The sequence below is a fragment of the Hyperolius riggenbachi genome, chromosome 4 (genome assembly GCF_040937935.1).
Source record: "Hyperolius riggenbachi isolate aHypRig1 chromosome 4, aHypRig1.pri, whole genome shotgun sequence".
Lineage (NCBI taxonomy): Eukaryota > Metazoa > Chordata > Amphibia > Anura > Hyperoliidae > Hyperolius > Hyperolius riggenbachi.
This window is the reverse complement of record NC_090649.1, coordinates 138,285,547-138,305,534: the sequence shown is the minus strand read 5'-3', so window position 1 is coordinate 138,305,534 and position 19,988 is coordinate 138,285,547. Positions and strand designations below refer to the sequence as shown.

The following is a 19,988-nucleotide window of genomic DNA, read 5'->3' as shown; positions in this document are numbered from 1 at the left end:
AGAAATATGGATATGGTATCATCAGTCATACTGAAAACTGAATAAGCATATTATTTGTTTCAGATCTTACGTGAAGATGAAGAAGAGAAGGGGTCCAAGGACAAAAAAACCTTGTGTTACAACTATGGAGGGCTTGGGGAGAAGTTAGCATTGGAGTAGGAAACTGTGAAAGAACACCCAGAGAGGTAATCTGAAATACAGGTACAAGACTTCTACTGATTAGCATAATCATATAGAAGCCTAAGGAAAGGTCAAGGAATGGGACTATGGAAAATTGACCTTTGGATTTTTCATTATAAGGTGATTGGAAAGTTTCATGAGAAGTGTTTCAGTGGAATGGTAGGGGTAGATCCAGGACTGAAGGGAATCGGGTGTTTTAAGAGGCATTTTGAACTTTTGTGAAAGACAGAAGATATGAATGGATGGAAATACTGTATGTCACTTAGGGCCCTTTTCCACTAGAGCGATTGTGATTGCTGAATCGCAAATCGCTAGTGATTTTTAAATCGCTAGAGTTGTTACTTTATCATAGAAATCACAAGAAGTATTTTCCACTACAGTGATTCGATTTGGAAATCGCTAATCGCAATCGCTTGCTGGAGCGATTTTTACAATGATAATGCAATGCAAATGAAAATCACAAATCGCAATCGCATAACAGAATTAATGAAAAATCGCAATCACAATCGCTGGCGTTTGTGATTTGTGATTGCGATTGCTAGTGGAAAAGGGCCCTTACTCTGTCTTCAATCCAAGAGAAAAGACCTTGGCTTTAAATAATGCTTGCTCTTTGCAGGAGCCAATCAGAATGGTAAGGGCGTCCAGACCATTCTGATTGGCTCCTATTTAAAGCACTATTTAAAGCCGATTGTGTTTGTATGTTGTTAGAGGGCTTGTTAGCTTCAGAAAGAGAGGATGCGCCTCTCAAAACGTCGCACAGACTTGCCCTTTGTAATATTCTTGATGCTTTAAATAAAGAGCTTGAAATGCTGGGTCTCTTCTCTTGGATTGTCTGCTTGCTGTTCCTGGAGACAGAGGGACATCGACTACAAGCATGTCGCACTTTGATGGTTGGGTGTTGTCAACCTACTACTACTTTCCCACTTACTGTCTTAATAAAATTGCCAGGTTTATGTGGCATTTCATTCAATGGTAGGTTGATCATTGTCAGTTGTCATAATTGAAAGTAATCAATAATTTTATTACAATTGTCTGAATAACTGCATGTGTGCATGCACCATTATTGAAAATAACATCCCTTTAGCAAGATGCCCAAAATTTCACCCACAGCCTGTACACACTACATGGCCCAGTAAGCATGAATACATTGGAACACCTACTGCTATGCAGTGGAGGAAAGGTACACCTGGCACCCAATGCTGTATGTGTATGACAGCTAAGCAAGCTGACAGCACACAAGCTGTCAGTTTGTCTGCATCAAGGGGTAGTAATAAAGCTGTGCAGGAAGGCGGCCAGTGACAGACAGCCGCATGGAGCTGGGCAGCAATGCTGGAGCTAGCAAAGGGCGGAGCTTGCAGCATCAGGCTAGCATACGCTTCACACGTAAGACTGCTGCCCGGCTGTCGTGTGAGGATGACACCGCCCCTCGCCCTATCAGCGTCCGCCTTTCGATTCCAGCGGGGATTTCCTCTCAGACCCCGCCTCTAGCGTCAGCGCTCTCCAGCGACTCCGGGCACCTCCATGCAGCTCTGACAGCTTGAAGGGTGCGGAAAGAGAGGAGGGGGGAAACCAAGCGTCAAATCTCGCGACAACCACCCTACTCTCGTTCTCCTCCCACCGGCCAAGCGAGCTGAGTGAGAAGGGGGGATGCTACTGCTGCTTTTTGGCCGCCATCGCGGAGGCTTTTAGTGCGGAGCCTCAGCCGGAGGGTCGGAGCGGAAGGAGAAGCTTCGAGCCGGAAGACAGGGCAGTGACAGGCCAGGCCCGGGGCCTCCTCACGCCGACACAAGCCGGGGGGAGACAAGGAGGGGCCCCGGGGCCGAGACCGGACAACCGCTGCCGTCATGTCGAACCTCAACAAAGGCACCGGCAGCAGGAAGGACACCAAGATGAGGATCCGGGCCTTCCCGGTAAGAGGCGGGCGGAGAGTGCAGCACCTGGGGGCACCACAGGGGGGCGGGCTGTGCGTGCAGTCAGGGGGGGTCCGGGCCTGCTGCTTGTACACAATGTCACTGGCTGACCAGCACACATGTCACAGCAACCAGCTATGTGCACAACAACACACAGCCCTTCTCTGACCAAGTTACTCTGCTAAGCCTAAAGCAACGTGGGGCTTTATTTTTGGGCTCTTATTTTGTCACTGATCCAAGTGACTGGCCTAGTTTATACAAGAGTTAATAAAATCCTGGCTAAGCAAAAACAGCATTTGTGTGTGCTTTTCAATGCAAGTGGTTATTATTTAGTATAGCGCCAACATCTTCCACAGCGCTGTACAGAGTATATAGTCTAGTCACTAACTGTCCCTCGGGGGCTCACAATCGAATCCCTACCATAGTCATATGTCTATGGTAGCAGCATGGTGGCGTAGTGGTTAGCACTCTCGCCTTGTAGCGCTGGGTCCCAGGTTCAAATCCCAGCCAGGTCAACATCTGCAAGGAGTTTGTATGTACTCTCTGTGTGGGTTTCTTTTGAGCACTCCGGTTACCTCCCACATCCCAAAAACATACAGATAAGTTAATTGGATTCCCCCTAAAATTGACCCTAGACTACAATAAATACACTACACAATACATACATAAACGATTGTGGTAGGGATTAGATTGTGAGCTCCTCTGAGGGACAGTTAGTGACAGGACAATATAATCTCTGTACAGTGCTGCGGAAGATGTTGGCGCTATATAAATACTTAATTATAATAATAATGTATGTGTCGTGTAGCGTATGTGTTCAAGTCTAGGGCCAATTTAGGTGAAAGCCAATTAACTTATCTGTATATATTTTTTGGAATGTGGGAGAAAACCAGAGTGCCCAGAGGAAACCCACACAGACATGGGGAGAACATACAAACTCCTTGCAGATGTTGACCTGACTGGGGTATGAACCGGGGACCCAGTGTTGCAAGGCGAGAGCTTTAATCACTACGCCACCGTGCTGCCCAACGCATAGTAAAGTGGTTATCAGGGAACTCTAGGTGCTTGACCATATTCAGCACGGTTTGTTATTATTATTCTCTAGGTGCTTGACCATGTACAGCACGGTTTATTATTCTTCCATGTGAATGGTCCCCAATTGCTGTGTGCCACAATTATTGTTTGCCTTCGAATGTGATACTACAAATACTGCCTCTTGTGTGTATTGGCACATTAGCATTAATTGAGATTTCCCATAAACTGTTGCTGTAAAGCAGGCCTTCTGCAGTTAACGGATCACTGTTGTGAAAATCATAACATTTAAAATGTAAATAAACATCTACATATAAGTATGTTTCTTCCAGAGTAAAATAAGCCATACATTACTTTTCTCCTATGTTGCTGTCACTTATAGTAAGTAGTAGACATCTGACAGTATCAGGTGGGTTCTTGGGGTTTTCTTTCTTTTCAAATGCACTTAGGCCCGGTTCACATTAGCGTTCGCTGTCCGGATTCGCCTGATCGGATCCGGACCGTATACTGTACAAACGGGAACGTATGTTCCGCATAGCAATGCAAAGTCTATGCGGACGTTCACACGCGTCCGTTCCGAACAGAACGGAGCCGGATCGGATCCGGACTCCGGACACTTTTCCAACATGCTCTATTTTTCGGGTCCGGATCATCCGGCCCACGCACCCGGACCGGAGCCTGACTGCACCATCCGGAAAAAGAAACCAATGGGGAACGGAAAGCACAGAACACACTGGCCTTAAAAACTGACGTTCTACCCCACTTCCTATGCGGTTTCTAGTGGCCATTTTGGATGGGGACACATAGGCCCAGCATTTCTGGAGTGGAGCAGCAGTAAATAATTGCTGGAGCTGTTTGGCAGTATGTCTGACGTGGAGGTGAGGCCCTAAACAGTGGAGGACCTGATTCTACAGGTGCACCTTCTGCTGACCTCCCAGACCCCAAAATTTTCATTTTTGTATCTCTTTTACCAAACTGATCCGGATCGCAGCCGTATACCTACCTGATGCAACCGGACCGGATCTTTTGGTTCTGTCGGATGTCTACTAACGTGAGTGACAGCAACATAGGAGAAAAGTAATGTGTGGCTCATTTTACTCTGGAAGAAACATACTTCTTATATGTAAATGTTTATATACATTTAAAATGTTAACATTTTTGTGACAGTGGGCCGTTAAGGCTTGGAGAAGAAATAAAAAATATATTGTTTATGGATAGTTCTCATAATTTGGTCTTCAAAAAATGTAATTTATAAAGGTGAATTCCAGCCATTCCTGTTTGCTGACATGGCAGAGTGAGGTACAGTAATATAATTATAATTTTTTTTTTTTTTTTAGTAAACTTCAAGGGACCTGGCCAAGCATGGCTGTGGAGTCGGTACAAAGATCTTCCAACTCCGACTCCTCAGTTTATGAAACCACAGACTCCTGACTCCTTAGTGTAATACTTACCAGGGCTGTGGATGACTTCCGACTCAGTTTATGAAATCTCCGACTCCGGCTACCCAAAATTGCTCCGACTCCACAGCCCTGAAGCCAAGTAGTTTACTGTATCAGGATTCATTATACACTTGGGCCTGAGTTTGGTGCTAATCTAGTTTAGGGGGCCCAGAAAGAAACCTCATGGGGAACAGATATCTAATCATAACTCTCTACAGCATGAAGCATTGTGATTGGGTGAATAGTGTGGGTATGGTTTGCTACAACCTAACTGTTGCAGTTCAAGATTATACTGTCCATCAAATCACATTGGTGATATTTCCCTTTGAGGTTTCCGGCTGGGTCCCCTAAACTAGCACCCTGAGTTTACTACAGTTGAATCTTGTTACAGTAAACTCTAATATAGTAAACATCTGGATATAGTAAATGGAGTCTTCAGGCCCCGGCAAATGAGTCTATAAATATACAATGTATGACCAAGTCTGATATAGTAAACTACTCTTCCTGATCCCTTGGAGTTTACTATAAAGGCATTCTATTGTGTTGTCAGGGGTTTTACTATATCAGTTTACCATAATGAGACTCTGCTGTATAGGTAGTCCTCACAAATCACAACTTTACAATAGATTATTTGTATCTATTGTATCAAAATAAGAAAGGTTGATCGGAGCTCTGCATGTTCCAAATCCTCATTAAGTTCAGGTTAATATAGATCAAAAATGTATAGGAAAGGGTATTTCTAAACTTAGCAGTGGCATGCATGCATACATACTATTCAGACAGCTGTTGCTGGGTCCACTTGCTTTACAACGGATGGGCAAATCTGTCAAACATCTGTGCAAATTGGAACATAAGTCAGAATTGGTCTAGGTATCTTCTCCACTTCTTACTCCAACCTCAGGTCTGGTTTTGATAATTCTAGCCCACAGTCTTTTGGCAGTTGTACACTGGAAGTGTAATAGATGAAGGATCATAGCTTCCGGCATCTGGATGCAGCATCAGCTGACTGACAGGTATTCATGCTAAGCATACTTTCACTCACTTCCAGCCTAATGAATGTCAAGGGGTGGAGTTCTCCTTTAATTCAGTCTCCTAATGTAGATGTACATTACAATTATACAGAGTGTGGAAATTGTTCCGAAAGTAATGCTCTTCCTCCTCCTCACTATTCACCTAGGCTATTTAAAGAACTACCCAACACTTTCTTGTGCCCCCCCCCCCCCCCTAAAAAAACAACAACAAAAAACATACTTATAATTATGTAGAAGTGTGGAAGCAAGTTTAGTGCAAGTTAAGGATAACCTGTCAATGCTCAGCTTTTTACTGCTACGTGTCTGCAAACCTTTACTGTAGCAAAAGTGAGCCAAGCTATATTAGAGGGAACCTTAACTGAGACGGCTGTGGATGTTACCTTCTAAACCATACCAGTTGCCTGGCAGTCCTGCTGATCTCTTTGGCTGCAGAAGTGGATGAATCACACACCTGAAACAAGCATGCAACTAATCCAGTCTGACTTCAGTCAGAGCACATGATCTGTGTGCTTGTTGAGGGGGTGTTGCTAAAAGTGTTAGACACAGGATCAGCAGGAGAGTCAGGCAACTGGTATTTTAAAAGGAAAAATCCATATCCTTCTCAGTTTAGGTTCCCTTTAAGCCTCCTTTCCATCCCCACTCGGTGTGCAATTCAGGTGTGATGGACGGTAGTGTGTTGCAACGCTATTGTTCCTGATTATAAATTAATGGGGTTGCAGCACAAACCTGCAGGAATGCATGCAACCATGGATGGGGACGTTAGACAGTGCAGTCTGTGCACTTCTCATGTTCCTGTGGTAAGAGTATGCTGCACGTTGCTGAAAGGAAATCGGCAACGCGCAGATGGAAACGAGGCCTAAATTGAGCTCTTTGTTCCCCATAGTGCGTTTTATCTTTATCCAGGAGTTTGGTGTCGGTACAAAAATAATCCAACTCCGACTCAATTTATGAAACTTCTGACTCCGATTCCAGGTACCCAAAATCGCTCCAGTTCCTACTCCACAGCCTTTGCATGGCTATGGTGTGGGTACAAAAATCATCCGACTCCTCAGTTTATGAAACCTCCTCAATCTCTAGGTACCCAGAAATTGCACTGACTGACTCCACAGCCCTGTCTTTATCACACATCTGTTCATTGATTTAATTTTGATTAAAAAGTTCCTGAGGATTTATCAGACTCTACTCATGCGTAGTGATGAATTATTCTTGTGGTGATATGTAGTAGTTTTCTGCTATGGAGTAACCACATAGTGTGTCATCTAATACATGCGTGGTTACTAACCCTATTCGTACGTAGGTAGATGGCACACCTCCAAAGTGAATGGCCTCTGTGCAATGGTCAAATCCTCTGGACACTAGCAGATTTAATTCTGGAAAAAGGCTTCAAACTACCAGCACGGGAGTGAAGTTTTATACGGTTTCATTCATATATCATCAATGAAGATACAGTAGCGAGGCCTATTACAAACCATTGTAATTACAACTTAGTAGTGCAGTAAATATCTTATGCTGCATTGACAGGAGGTATTGCAGTAATGATCAGGGCTGTGGAGTCGGGGCACTTTTGGGTGCCTGGAGTCGGGGAAAAATGCACCGACTCCTAATGAATTTAAACTGTAATTAAAATAGAAAATATGATAAAATTTTCTATTTCTCAGATAATAGTTATCATAAATGTATACATACAGTAATAGCTGTGCTTAGTCCACAAAAATAAAATAAACCAATCAAAATTAGTTAATTGTGCTGCCTCAATAAAGCAGTGCCTGTATTTTTAAAGTGAGATATACATATCTGATTGTGACTGTATATATGATGTGTACACAGGAATCTCTTATATATACTAAATAACATCTATGCTGTAAGTATAAAGCCTGATGTGTAGCCTTGTCACCAATAGAGATGGTTAATGAGATGGAAATAATTCTGCGTGGATTCTGATTTATGCAAATGTTCTCTTTGCTCATGAAAATAAATAATTTGATATGTTGTTAAAATTTGGTTTGGTGACTACGAATTAAATGGTGCCTGAGACGGATGAAAAGAAAAGTGTGTTGTTTTTTTTTTTTTTTTTTTGTTTGTTTTTTTTTTTTAAATTTATTTTTTTTTTTTTTATACATACCTGGGGCTTCTTCCAGCCCCTTTCAGGCTAATCAGTCCCTCGCTGTCTTCCTCCACCACCTGGATCTTCTGCTATGAGTCCTGGTAATTCAGCGAGTCAGCCAGGAGCGTTCTGCACCTACGCAATAGTGCTGCGCAGGTGTAGTATGCTCCCGGCGGCGGAGTGTGTGCATGCGCACTACGCCAGACTGGCTCAAGTACCTGGACTCATAGCAGAAGATCCAGGTAACAGAGGAGGCCAGCAAGGGTCTGATTAGCCTGAAGGGGGCTGGAGGAAGCCCCAGGTATGTATACAACTTTAATTTCATCTGCCTCAGGTTTACTTTGTTACACAGTAGTACTATGCTCTACATATGTATTCTCCACAGAGCTGCAGGGAATCCACTGAGAATGTTGTGCACATTGAACACAGAGGTGTTGTCTATCACCCATAAATCTGGTTCAGATTGTGCATGAAGAATGTGTAATAGAGGAAGAAGCTCTTATTCCCCTGCAGAGTATCTGCACATCACTCTTACATGTACCCACAGTTACATTGCCTAGGGCCTGGTAGATGTTCTTTGTTCCAGCCTGTACCTTTTACAAGTACTCTTACCAAGGACTAGTTTTAGTCTATGACTAAAGGGAATACATATGGCAGTCTCCAAATCCTTCTCACTTCAGTTGTTTTTTAAAATTCCTAAGCGTTGGCAGTTAAGAGGCGAATTTCATGTTACGTACTTTCAATCAACAAGATTGTAATATGCAAATTGTCGGAGTCGGTGGAATCCTAAACTGAGGAGTCGGAGTCGGTGGATTTTTGTACCGACTCCACAGCCCTGGTAATGATAATGGTGCCTGATCATATCGCAGCATGTACACCACAAAGTACTGTCACCATCTCAGATCGATTGACAAAGGAACGTCCCTGAAGCATGAGCAATTTATTACACTACTGAGCTGGCCTATTACAATGGCCTGTCATAGGCCTGGCTGCTACTGGTTACCCACCCTAGCTTTAAGTTGCATCACATGGCAACCTAATGGCTCTCATCTCAGAATCAGAATCCTTTTATTTCGCCAAGTACAACGGGGGTTGTACCCGGAATTATTTTTGACTCATACAGGGTCGGAGATGGTACAAACACATACATGCAATCCAACACATACAATCAGGTACAGTATCCAAGTAAGCATATAGCTATATATACATACAGCACATAAGTGTAGTGAGGGACGAGTGGTGGTGTCTGGGGTGCTATGTGAGGGGAGCAGCCTGCCCATCTACTGGTGGTGCTCACTCAGCTCCGTAGCAGTTCCAGGTGCCCCGCAGTGTGTCCTGGAAAAGAGTGGATAGAGAAAGAGAGATAGAGGGAGAGAAGGGATGGCTAAAGAGAGACTGAGGAAGAAAGAGACAGAACCAAGGCAAGAGGGGAGAGACAGAGGCAGAGTACTTTTAGGGCTGCAGTTTTAATAACACCCCTGGGACCGACAATCAGTCTGAGAAGTGTCCATGCCTGTGGTCCAGTTCCGGTGTTGGCAGGTGGGCAGCTGATCTTCAGGGCTGGGTGGTGGTGCAGGCTGGCTCGGTCCTCAGCAGTGGCAGAGTTAGGTACTGGGTGGCCGAGCAGGCTGGAGGCTGCGGATGGTGGAGATGATGGTGGAGACCCTCTCTGGAGCTCAGCTGAGGATCCCGTCCACATGGGAGGTCCCGCATGAAGCGGTGACTATGGGACCCGCAGCTCGTGGACCCTGAGCTCTGTGTCGGCAGCTCGCCTGTGAGCCTACTTAGGTGTGAGGTCCTGCGGTCTCTGAAGCCTCCTGTTGTGGCGGTGGCTGGCTCGGGGCAGCAATCCGGGATCATTGGCCTGCTATGTCTGCTTAAAAAGGCAGACGCTGATCCAGGACCCGGCAGCAGCAGTGGAGAGCTGCTAGTGTGGCTCCAGTGTGGTATGTGGCTCCAGCAGCGGCAGGCTACACAGGTCCCTCAGCAGTCCGGGCGGCGGTGGAGTTTCAATCAGGGCACGTGGGCCCCGATCAGCTGACATGCCGCCGCCGTCATGCGACTGATGGATCGCTGTGGAGAGCTCTTCCGTGTCCCCACATCCTCCCCAGAGGACTAGGGAGGGGGGCCTGGGAGGTGTCGCTGATGGTCCGGGGGCAGCGGCGGCAGATCAGAGAGCTCCGTGCTGCCTCTCCATGCCTGCGCACTGCACGTGGGCAGCAGCTGATCCTCTCGCCGCCATATGCCGATCCGTGGCCGTTGCAGAGCTGGACCGGCAGTACCCATGTCCTCCGCCTCCTACCTCAGCAAGAGGTGAAGCTCAGAGGTGAGTGGAGGCGAGATTTCCTCCTAAAAAGGCCGGAGCCCTGTGGCCGAGGCGTCAGAGTCCGACGCCAGCTTGGTTTTACTATCTATGGGTGAACTGCAGGACAAGTGCGGAAGGTTGGCAGTCTGAGTGGGTAGGCCTTCCCCTTATTTGAATGAAACAAGACTCTGTGCTGGTGCACACCAAGAGATTTTCTGAGTGTTTTTAAAAACGCTAGCGCTTTGAAAAGTGCTTGGCTAATTTGAATGGGATGGTGCATACCAGAGCAATGTGCTTTTTTCCCAAACGCAAACGTGGGTCCTGCAGCGTTATTGATTGTTTTGTTTTGTTAGGCGATTCAGCCTCAATGTTAAGAAAAGGAAAGTGGGAAAATCGCTCTAAAAAGCGCTAGATCAGAAGCATTTTCCAAGTGGTTTTTGTTACAGAAGCTGTTCAGTTACAGCTTTACTGTAACAAAATATAAAAAAAACTACATCAAAACACTCAAAACATCGCTAGGCATGCTTAGAAAATCACTAGGCACATGCCTAGAATCGCCTTAAAATTAAAAAAGAGCAAGAAGTTTTAAATCAGGATGATACTAATGTGACGTATGCGCAGTCACCCACCAATTCCTCTTCCCTTTGCTGCAGTTTACCATAAAGCCTCAGACCCTGAGGGAATACTGAAGGCAGTCAGCACTGCAGGCGAAGTAACCTTTTGGATTGGTTGGTGAGTCCACACACAGTGCAATTTCGGCTCTCATATAGAGGCCAGGTCGCTGCCACCAATCCATCCGCAATAAAGCGTGCGAATGCGCTAAGTCTAACTCTAGCTAAAACCTGTAGGAAAAAGGGTTCATACGCAGTCTTTCTAGAGATATTAATCGGTTTATGGAGATTTTTTCAGAACAGCACTATTTTTAATCGTTTATTTAAAGAAATAATGCAGAACTAAATATAGCAATAGAAACAAATAGATACAGAAACAAGGGTTCAATATGAAAATAGCTGATTTATTTTCTGAGCAGTTTGTCAAGTTACTGTGTCCTTTGCGATAAGTCTAACAGAAGATCTGAACTCCAATTCTGAAAAGTTCTGCGGAATGGATAAAAGTCCTTTGATAGAATGTAAGGCCAATCCTTTGATGGTATGGATGGCTGGACAAAAAAATCACTTCAAAAAGCGCTAAGCTTTTGCACCAGCGCTTTTTGGTATTTTCTCTCCTCTCTCATTGAGGCTAATAATTTCCACTTGCAAATAGCATGCGGCTTGGAATTGAGCCAATCTAAATCTGCAGGAAGTGCATTTGACTGGCTCAGCAGTAAGCTGTATGCAGTTTCTATAGGACAAATATGCTGTGTGGAATAATTTGCATCTAATTGACTCTCTATTCAGTTAAAACTTCCTCATCTTCCTTTAGTTATATGTGAATTGTGAAGTGTTTCACCTGTGTAAATCTTTGCAGTTCCACCACCATATGGCACAACTGCTGTCATTTAACAATCTACCTTCTAGGTGAAATGCGTAGTCTATTTCTAGAGTAACTTCGGGGAACCATCTTTCGTAGCCAGGATTGTTTACCTGGCTTCTGTAAAGAATGGATTCTTGAAAGACCATTTCATGCTTTCTAGTGGATTCTGCTAGCAGTGGCAGCATTGAATGCTTCCTGCTGTGCTCCTACCTCCTATGTAATCTGTTTTATACCAGAGAATCCTACAGGCAGAAATTTACTGTACAATCTGTACAAACCATTGTCAGATCCAAGTAATACCAGATGTTAGAATTTTTGACAGCTAGCTGGCATCCCCCAAGACATACAATACATTTTACAGCTTTGGCCAGCTAGGTGATTGGCAGTGCAGATACGTGAAATAATGCAGGGCTGTGGTGTCGGAACAAAAATTGATCTGACTACTTGACTACAGCCTAGAAAAATAGTTTTAGTAAACTTCTGATATGGTAAACTACTTGGAGAGGTCCCTTGGGGTTTACTATAAAGTGTTTTTACTGTAGTTGTGGAATTGTATACCTTGCTCAACCACATGGCACATTTAAAGAGAACCCGAGGTGTGTTTAAAGAATGTTATCTGCATACAGAGGCTGGATCTGCCTATACAGCCCAGCCTCTGTTGCTATCCCAAACCCCCCTAAGGTCCCCCTGCACTCTGCAATCCCCCATAAATCACAGCCATGCTGTGAGGCTGTGTTTACATCTGTAGTGTCAGTCTCAGCTGCTCCCCCGCCTCCTGCATAGCTCCGGTCCCTGCCCCCATCCCTTCCCTCCAATCAGCAGGGAGGGAAGGGATGCAGGCGGGGACTGGAGTTCTGCAGGAGGCGGGAAGAGCAGCAGACTGACACTCTAGAGATAAACACAGCCAGCTCTGACAAGCTGTTTGTCAGCAGCGTGGCTGTGATTTGAGGGATTGCAGAGTGCAGGGGGACCTTAAGGGGGTTTGGGATAGCAACAGAGGCTGGGCTGTATAGGCAGATCCAGCCTCTGTATGCAGATAACATTCTTCAAACCCACCTCGGGTTCTCTTTAAGATCTAAATCTGTATGAAATTCTGAAGCTCTGAATACATCCGTATTCTTCCAAAACTTTTGAAAAGGTGAGCCTGATTAATTGCGGGAAATTAATTATACACTTATGAAATCCATTTGAAGAGGAGTGCCTTCTGAGCCTCTGAACATACTGTGGAGGATATGAGTTTAAGCAGAGCTACTGTCTAAGATGAATACAGTGTAACCTAAAATGTGCAGTATAGCGCAGTGCAAACCCTGCTGACTCAGATGCTTGCTGGCAGAGACTTCATCATTCACATATGCTGGATTTCTTTCTCACCATTAATCAGTAAGCAGTTTTCCTGTAGGCGTAATCATGTGACCACAGCCTAGGTCAAATGTAAGTGAGGCTTTATAGTTACAAGACAAAAATGAATATTAAACTAATAGATATAACATTTCTACAGGGGGTGCAGATTAATAGTATGCTAGTAGCATAACACAAGCTGCTCCCCTGGTATTAGTACCGGCAAAATTGTAATGTACTTCCTGTGCATAGCAAATTTACTGGTGCTTCTTGCTTTAGGCCCATTATGTTTTGTCACTGTAGTCTTTCAGAAATGCATTTGTCTTGTCCTCTCATGAACCCTGCTGTTGCATTTCTGCAATGGAGTTTTTTTTTTTTTTCCCCTAACTTCCTATGAAGGGATGATCAATAATTCCCACTTGAAGCTGAATTTTGTTAAATCCTATCCAAATTTTTACAACTTGAAATTGAACCAAGAAAATGCCAAAGCAGTATAGATTTGGTTTTCAATGCATCACTTAGTTATTTACATTTCATAGATTATCTGTATTGCTAGGCAACATCCTGCACTTCCTAAAACCTGATGGTTCGGGCCCGTCTTAGGGCAGTCCAGAAGAGTGAGAGTGTCAGTCGGTCCACAGCCTGTACCAGAGTAACTGCAGATGACTGCAACCAGGGCTGTGGAGTCGGTACAAAAATCTTCCTACTCCTCAGTTTATGAAACCACCAACTCTGGGTACCCAAAATGACTGCGACTCCAGAGCCCTGACTGCAACTGCAGTCATCAATCCCGTTTGTAGACAAACTGGAGAAGCAGAGCTTTGTGGGTTTAACAGGATTTCTAAGACAAGGATTAAGACGGTATTTTTTTTATATTCTTACAGGCATTCCGAGAGCGTTTTGTTTGAGGAAGGTTGACTGTCATCTTTTCCTGGTTAAACAGGTTGTTGCCTAGTAAAGCTGCTGGAAATGTTGTTCACTCATATCTATGTTCTCTGCTGTGGTCACCATTTCAGTTTGCACCACATCCAGTTTGTGTGTAGCAGGCCCCCTATGTTAAGCTTAGTCTTTAGGCTATGCCTTTTGAAGTTTGCAAATGAGTCTGGAGCAGTGATGGGGTGGGTATTTAGGTAAGTGTCTGTTGCAACAAGGAACCTCATTCATTGGCCTGAAAATGTTTTATCCATGCTTTGGATTTGCTTTAGTAGTGCCAGAAGCCAATTTTAATTATTCTTCTGCATGCTGTGGATGCATGTGCACTCACAATTACCATTGCCTGCTAGGATCAAGAGTCAATCTCTCGAGTGTCAGTTTTGGGTCCAGTGCTGGGCAGACATGTTGCTAGGCTTTAGGCACGCAATGAGTCTGTTGCTGTGGAAGGGGATGGAAGGTTGGCACTCGATGGAGCTGGAGGGGAAAGGAGGAAGAACTGATGACCAGGGCTCCGATGAGATGGTCCTGCAGTTCATAACTATGTGCAGTCGCATCGGGGGGAGGTGGGATAAGGGGGCTGCCCTAAACTCGCTAGACTTTCAGCAGAGGTGATTGTAAACTGCTGCCTTAGCCAAGAACTATCTCTAGCGCAGGCATGGGCAAACTCGGCCCTCCAGCTGTTACGGAACTACAAGTCCCACAATGCATTTGCCTTTGAGTCATGACTGTGGCTGCTAGATTCCTGCAATGCATTGTGGGACTTGTAGTTCCTTAACAGCTGGAGGGCCACGTTTGCCCATGCCTGATCTAGCATGTGTACAAGGCTTTAGAGATCATTGACCAGGTAAGAAATGGGTTTACCTAAAGTATGGGACATAAGATATAAATTAAAATTAAGCCTCATACACACTCCTGACGACTGAAAACAAAACTGCAAAGTGTTTTAAAACACTGTTACACTTACCTGGGGCCCCAGCAGTCGTCCTGTTCCGTGCCGGTCCTGCCCGAGCTGCCGTTCTCCCGCCACCAGCTACATTCGGTTTCACCGCCGGGCCACTGTATATCCTTCGCGTCCTCTGCTATTGCAGAGGGGAACGCGATGAAAAGATACGCTTGGCAGAGCTGCGCTGGCGTCGACAGGCACGACGGCGGGAAAACGGAGCCTCGGGCAGGACCAGCGTGGGACAGGACGGCTGGTGGGGGCTTGGGGTAGCCCCAAGTAAGTGAAACAATGTGTTTAAAAACACTTTACAGTTCTGCTTTAAGTCGTCTTAGACGGCCACTAACGCCCGCCTCAGCTTATAATCAGACGTGTGTACAGCAACCTGTGATGCCCAGACAATTTGCACGGCCGATCTACTCACTCTGGCCGATTCTGTTGTTCACGCGGCTCCTCCACCAGCCATGTGACATCACGCACGCGCCTCAACAGACAAGTGTCAGCTACGCAGCTGACACACATCTGTGCACCCCGGCCCAGCGATGTCGCCCAAGAGGAATCTGGTCCTGATCCCTGACTGGGTGACATCACAGTTATATACTCATCTTAAGGTATATCATCCTGGCTCAGAGGAGATATAGCTCTTCTATTTAAAATAAATAAATACATTTTATATAGAAATATAGCGTTCATGTTCAAACCTACAGCCTAGTGATTGCCAGTATCCCATTCCACTTTCTTAATTGTAAGCGTGTTTGCCAGAAATGATCGATCAACGTACTGACCATCATTCCATGTGTATCTGATTTTGGTAGCACTTTTCCTCTATTCAGTTCCGATCGATATTTAATTGGAGTAATAAGCTAAATTTGGCAATTTGCATACATGTGTACGCCAGCTTTCTTCTATATCCAAAGTCAGATCTGAGTATGCAAGGTTCTTTTTGCGCCTTACTAAACTCTGTTCCTCCTCATCTAGGACTGTGTTGCAGCATTCTGTCTGTCAGTGCTAGCAGCCACAGACAAAGCTAAATACACACTGTCAATTCCGATCCCTCGGTGGTGACAGAGCTATACAAATGTGTAGGTAGGTTGGGGCAGTAAGACAAACTTGCTTCCTGAAGGTTGTGGGAATGGGGAGAACCATGCAATCAGGGGTTAAGGATCTCTAGCATCTTTAGGTACCGTTTAGCTGCTGCTATACACACACTAGATCATTACCCTTGCCCGAGGCGGTTTTTTGTTTTGTTTTGTTTTTTTTACTGGCTACCTCACATATGAATATGTGCCAGTAGATTAATTTAGGGTGCGCATAGGCTTCTTAGCAGTAGTCTCTGGAATTAAATTGCGGTACTACTGTCCTTCAAGACTAACTCGTGTTTTTTTTTTATATTTTTTTTCCAGCACTCTCCTGGAGTTGTTCAAATAGAACAGCTTTGTTCTTCCCTTTTTTTTTTTTTTTTTTTTTTTTTTTTTTCCTTCTTTGCAATGAAAAATATTGGTTCAAAGCTGGTGGTGTCACCAGCATTTATGATGACCTAAAAATTAACGTATTTTGTTCAGGTGGTATGTTAAAAAAAAACTGTTAGCCATACAATGCATTAATAAAAAAACACATAAGCAAGTAGATATTCGCTTGCTCTACTTAACAGATGTATTGCGCTGTCCACGGTTTAATTCAGATTTTACGTTTGTAAAATCCAGTGACTTCTGGTTCTGGTGGTGGCCATCTTGGATCCCATATGCTTAAGTATTCCCCCTGGCATCCCCTCTCCTCCCTGCAACATTAGAGTAGAGCAGGGAGTGATAAAGGCAGTACAGACCGACTCGCCTACTAATCGTTCCAAGGACTGAAGTTCCCATGCATAATCTCTGCACTACCACCGGAGGCAGTGCAGAATATAGAGGGGAACGCCAGCGCGTGGAACTATAAGAACCATAAGTCTGTGTGTGCTCTGCTCTGTAATAGTGCGGGGAGGAGAAGGGATGTCGAGTGGGCATGCAGGGGGAGAAAGATGTGGCTGGAGCGCGGACATTGCACACTGCAGGAGGGGGGCCGGGGACAGTGTCAGGGGACAGCTTCTGGCCTTCCGTCCTGCACCCTAGCAGCTGGCAGTGATGAGTGACAAAGACTTCAGCCAATCAAGGCTGAATTTGCATGTGACGTCACCTCTTTTGCGGCTGCTACTCTGCGTACTACATTAGAGCCAGGGGGCATGAGGAACGACTTTTCCTCAGAACTGTGACTTTCTGGCAGGTTGGAGATGAGCATGCAAAAGCATGGAGAATGTTACTTGAGGTAGAAGCACAATTTTTTTCCCACAGGTTGAAATATATATATATATTTTTTTTTGTATTTAATGTATAATCCTCTAGAGCAGGGGTCTCAAACTCAATTTACCTGGGGGCCGCAGGAGGCAAAGTCAGGATGAGGCTGGGATTTCAAGGGATTATAAGGGATTTCACAATCGGCAGCTCCCGAACCCCCCCCCCCCCCCCCGGTCCCTTGCATTGATTTTTATTTTAAAATCAAATTCACACTGAAGCGAACTACTTTGCCTATTTTACCTTATAGTTCGCTTCAGTGCTCCCATTACAAGTAATCCGCCGTGTCCCCGCCGCAAAACAAGGGCTGCAGAGCCCCCAAATCGCCCAAGGGGCAATCCGCCGGCATTTCCTGGAAGGGGCAGAGCTTTCAGCTCTGCCCCTCCTGACGTCAGTCAGTCCTTCACAGAGAGGGACGGGGAGAGGCGGCAATTGACGTCAGGAGGGGCAGAGCTGAAGCTGAAAGCTCTGCCCCTTCCAGGAAATGCTGGCGGATTGCCCCCCAGGCGATTTGGGGGCTCTGCAGCCCTCGTTTAGCGGCTGGGATGCGGCGGATTACCTGGGAGCACTGAAGCAAACTATATGGAAGCTTTTGCCAGCGAGGGCCACAAAATATTGTATCGAGGGTCGCAAATTGCCCGCGGGCCGCGAGTTTGAGACCCCTGCTCTAGAGAATTATCTCTGAGCACACTGTGCTGCCTGCAGTTTCTCATTTTACTTTCTTAGTATGTTAATTTGATGGAATGTTTCTAGCAAGCTGCGAGATTGGTCAACCCATGCCCTAGATTTTCACAGCTTCCAAGATCTTATGGAGGGTCGCTTTTATTTATTTATTTTTACTTTTCTTCATTCAGTTTGCTGTGTGATGCAAGTGATACATTAGTTATTTAGTATAGCACACTTCTCAATATGGGCTTCCTGGGTGGGGGAAAAACACTCAACACTCAACACTCAACACTCAACACTCAACACTCAACACTCAACACTCAACACTCAACACTCAACACTCAACACTCAACACTCCACACTCCACACTCCACACTCCACACTCCACACTCCACACTCCACACTCCACACTCCACACTCCACACTCCACACTCCACACTCCACACTCCACACTCCACACTCCACACTCCACACTCCACACTCCACACTGTCTTGACCTGGAAGGCAGGGTCATGTGGTGTGATGATTACCCAATTTCAAACTGAGGCCACTGAATTAAATACTTATTCCACCGCAGGAGATTTGGACGCAGCCGACGCTACCATAGGCTGTAATAGGAATGACGGCTATAGCGGCGAACAGTGAGTAACTTCAGTGCCGTCAGAAGACTGAGCTGAAGTTACTTATAGAACACTGTAATTCGGCCTCCAGCAATTGCTGGAAGCTGAATTACTTTATTCCCAACCATCCATGGCGGCCTGGAGAGGGAATAGTATTTAATATCGCTGGGAACTTGTGCAGGAGCAGGATAAGCCATACCGTCTGTATCGTGCAACCAAGTCTCCCAGCGGTGATTCCTCTCGTACGCCTCTGAAGGTCTGAAATGCATATGTTGATTCCTGCTACATAATGTAAAGATTCAGGTTAGGTTCACAGTGGGCGGTTGCATGAGTGAACTACAATGGAAACTGGAACATGGCCTGCATGCAGCAAGTTAAAATAACATAAGTTACAATCAGGGGCTGTAAAGTTGGTACAAAAATCATCCGACTCCTCAGTTTATGAAACCACCGACTCGGACTCCAGGTACCCAAAAATAACTCCACAGCCCTGGTTTCAATGCAGTACTGTGAACAGGCCCATAGAATTGTATGGGCAGTAAGTTGACATGCAGAATTACAATGCAACGGAGCACTGCGACCTAGCACCCAGTGATATTATGGAGGTAGACCCTAAACAAGCATGCAGATCAGATATTTGACTGGATTAGCTGTATGCTTGTTTCAGGTGTGTGATTCAGACACTGATGCTGAAAGATCAGCAGGACGGCCAGGCAACTGGTATTGTTTGAAATAAATATGGCCGCCTCCATATCCCTCACTTCAGGGGTCCTTCAGTTTGATCTCTGCCAGGTTCTACTCAACTAAATGACCAACTTAATTGATTTCTCCAGTAGTTTATTTTACCTGAGAGGGGTGATGTGAAGGGTCTTTAACAGATTGTTATAACCAAATGAAAATGGCAACTGCTATGTCATACATTTACAGCATGTCTCAAACTACCCGAGGTGACATGAGATAGACATGTATACACTCACCTAAAGTATTAGGAGCACCATACTAATACAGTTTGACACCTTTTGCCTTCAGAACTGCCTTAATTCTATGTGGCATTGAATCAACAAGGTGCTGAAAGCATTCTTTAGAAACGTTGGCCCATATTGATAGGATAGCATCTCACAGTTGGAGATTTGTGGGATGCAAATCCAGGGCACGAAGCTCCTGTTCCATCACATCCCAAAGATGATCTATTGGGTTGAGATCTGGTGACTGGGGGGGCCATTTTAGTACAGTGAACTGATTGTCATGTTCACGAAACCAATTTCAAATGATTCGAGCTTTGTTGACATGGTGCATTGTCCTGCTGGAAGTAGCCATCAGAGGATGGGTACATGGGGGTCATAAATGGATGGACATGGTCAGAAACTATGCTCAGGTAGCCCATGGCATTTAAACTATGCCCAATTGGCACTGAGGGGCCTAAAGTGTGCCAAGAAAACATCCCCCACACCATTACACCACCATCACCAGCCTGCACAGTGGTAACAAGGCAGGATGAATCAATGTTCTCTTTCGGTTTACGCCAAATTATGACTCTATTGAGACTCCTCAGACGAGGCAACATGTTTCCAGTCTCCAACTGTCCAATTTTGGTGGAGTTTGTGCAAATTGTAGCCTCTTTCCTATTTGTTATTTGAGAAGAAACAGGATGGCGTGGCACTTCTCCTTTAAGAGGTGTGTTGCTCCCAGTTTT

At 45.2% G+C, this 19,988-nt stretch overlaps 1 protein-coding gene across 3 annotated transcripts in view; it reads left to right on the top strand.

The window, feature by feature from the left end:
• Nucleotides 1–1,684: 1,684 nt before the first annotated feature.
• CUL3 (cullin 3) overlaps nt 1,685–19,988 on the top strand; it is a 119,088-nt gene continuing 100,784 nt past the window's right edge. The window contains exon 1 of one of the 3 annotated variants that reach the window (XM_068280734.1): nt 1,685–2,090. In XM_068280734.1, coding sequence (XP_068136835.1) covers nt 2,025–2,090 — 66 coding nt within the window. In that variant the 5' untranslated portion in view covers nt 1,685–2,024. The remainder of the gene's footprint in view (nt 2,091–19,988) is intronic. The other 2 variants (XM_068280733.1, XM_068280732.1) reach the window with 2 other exon arrangements.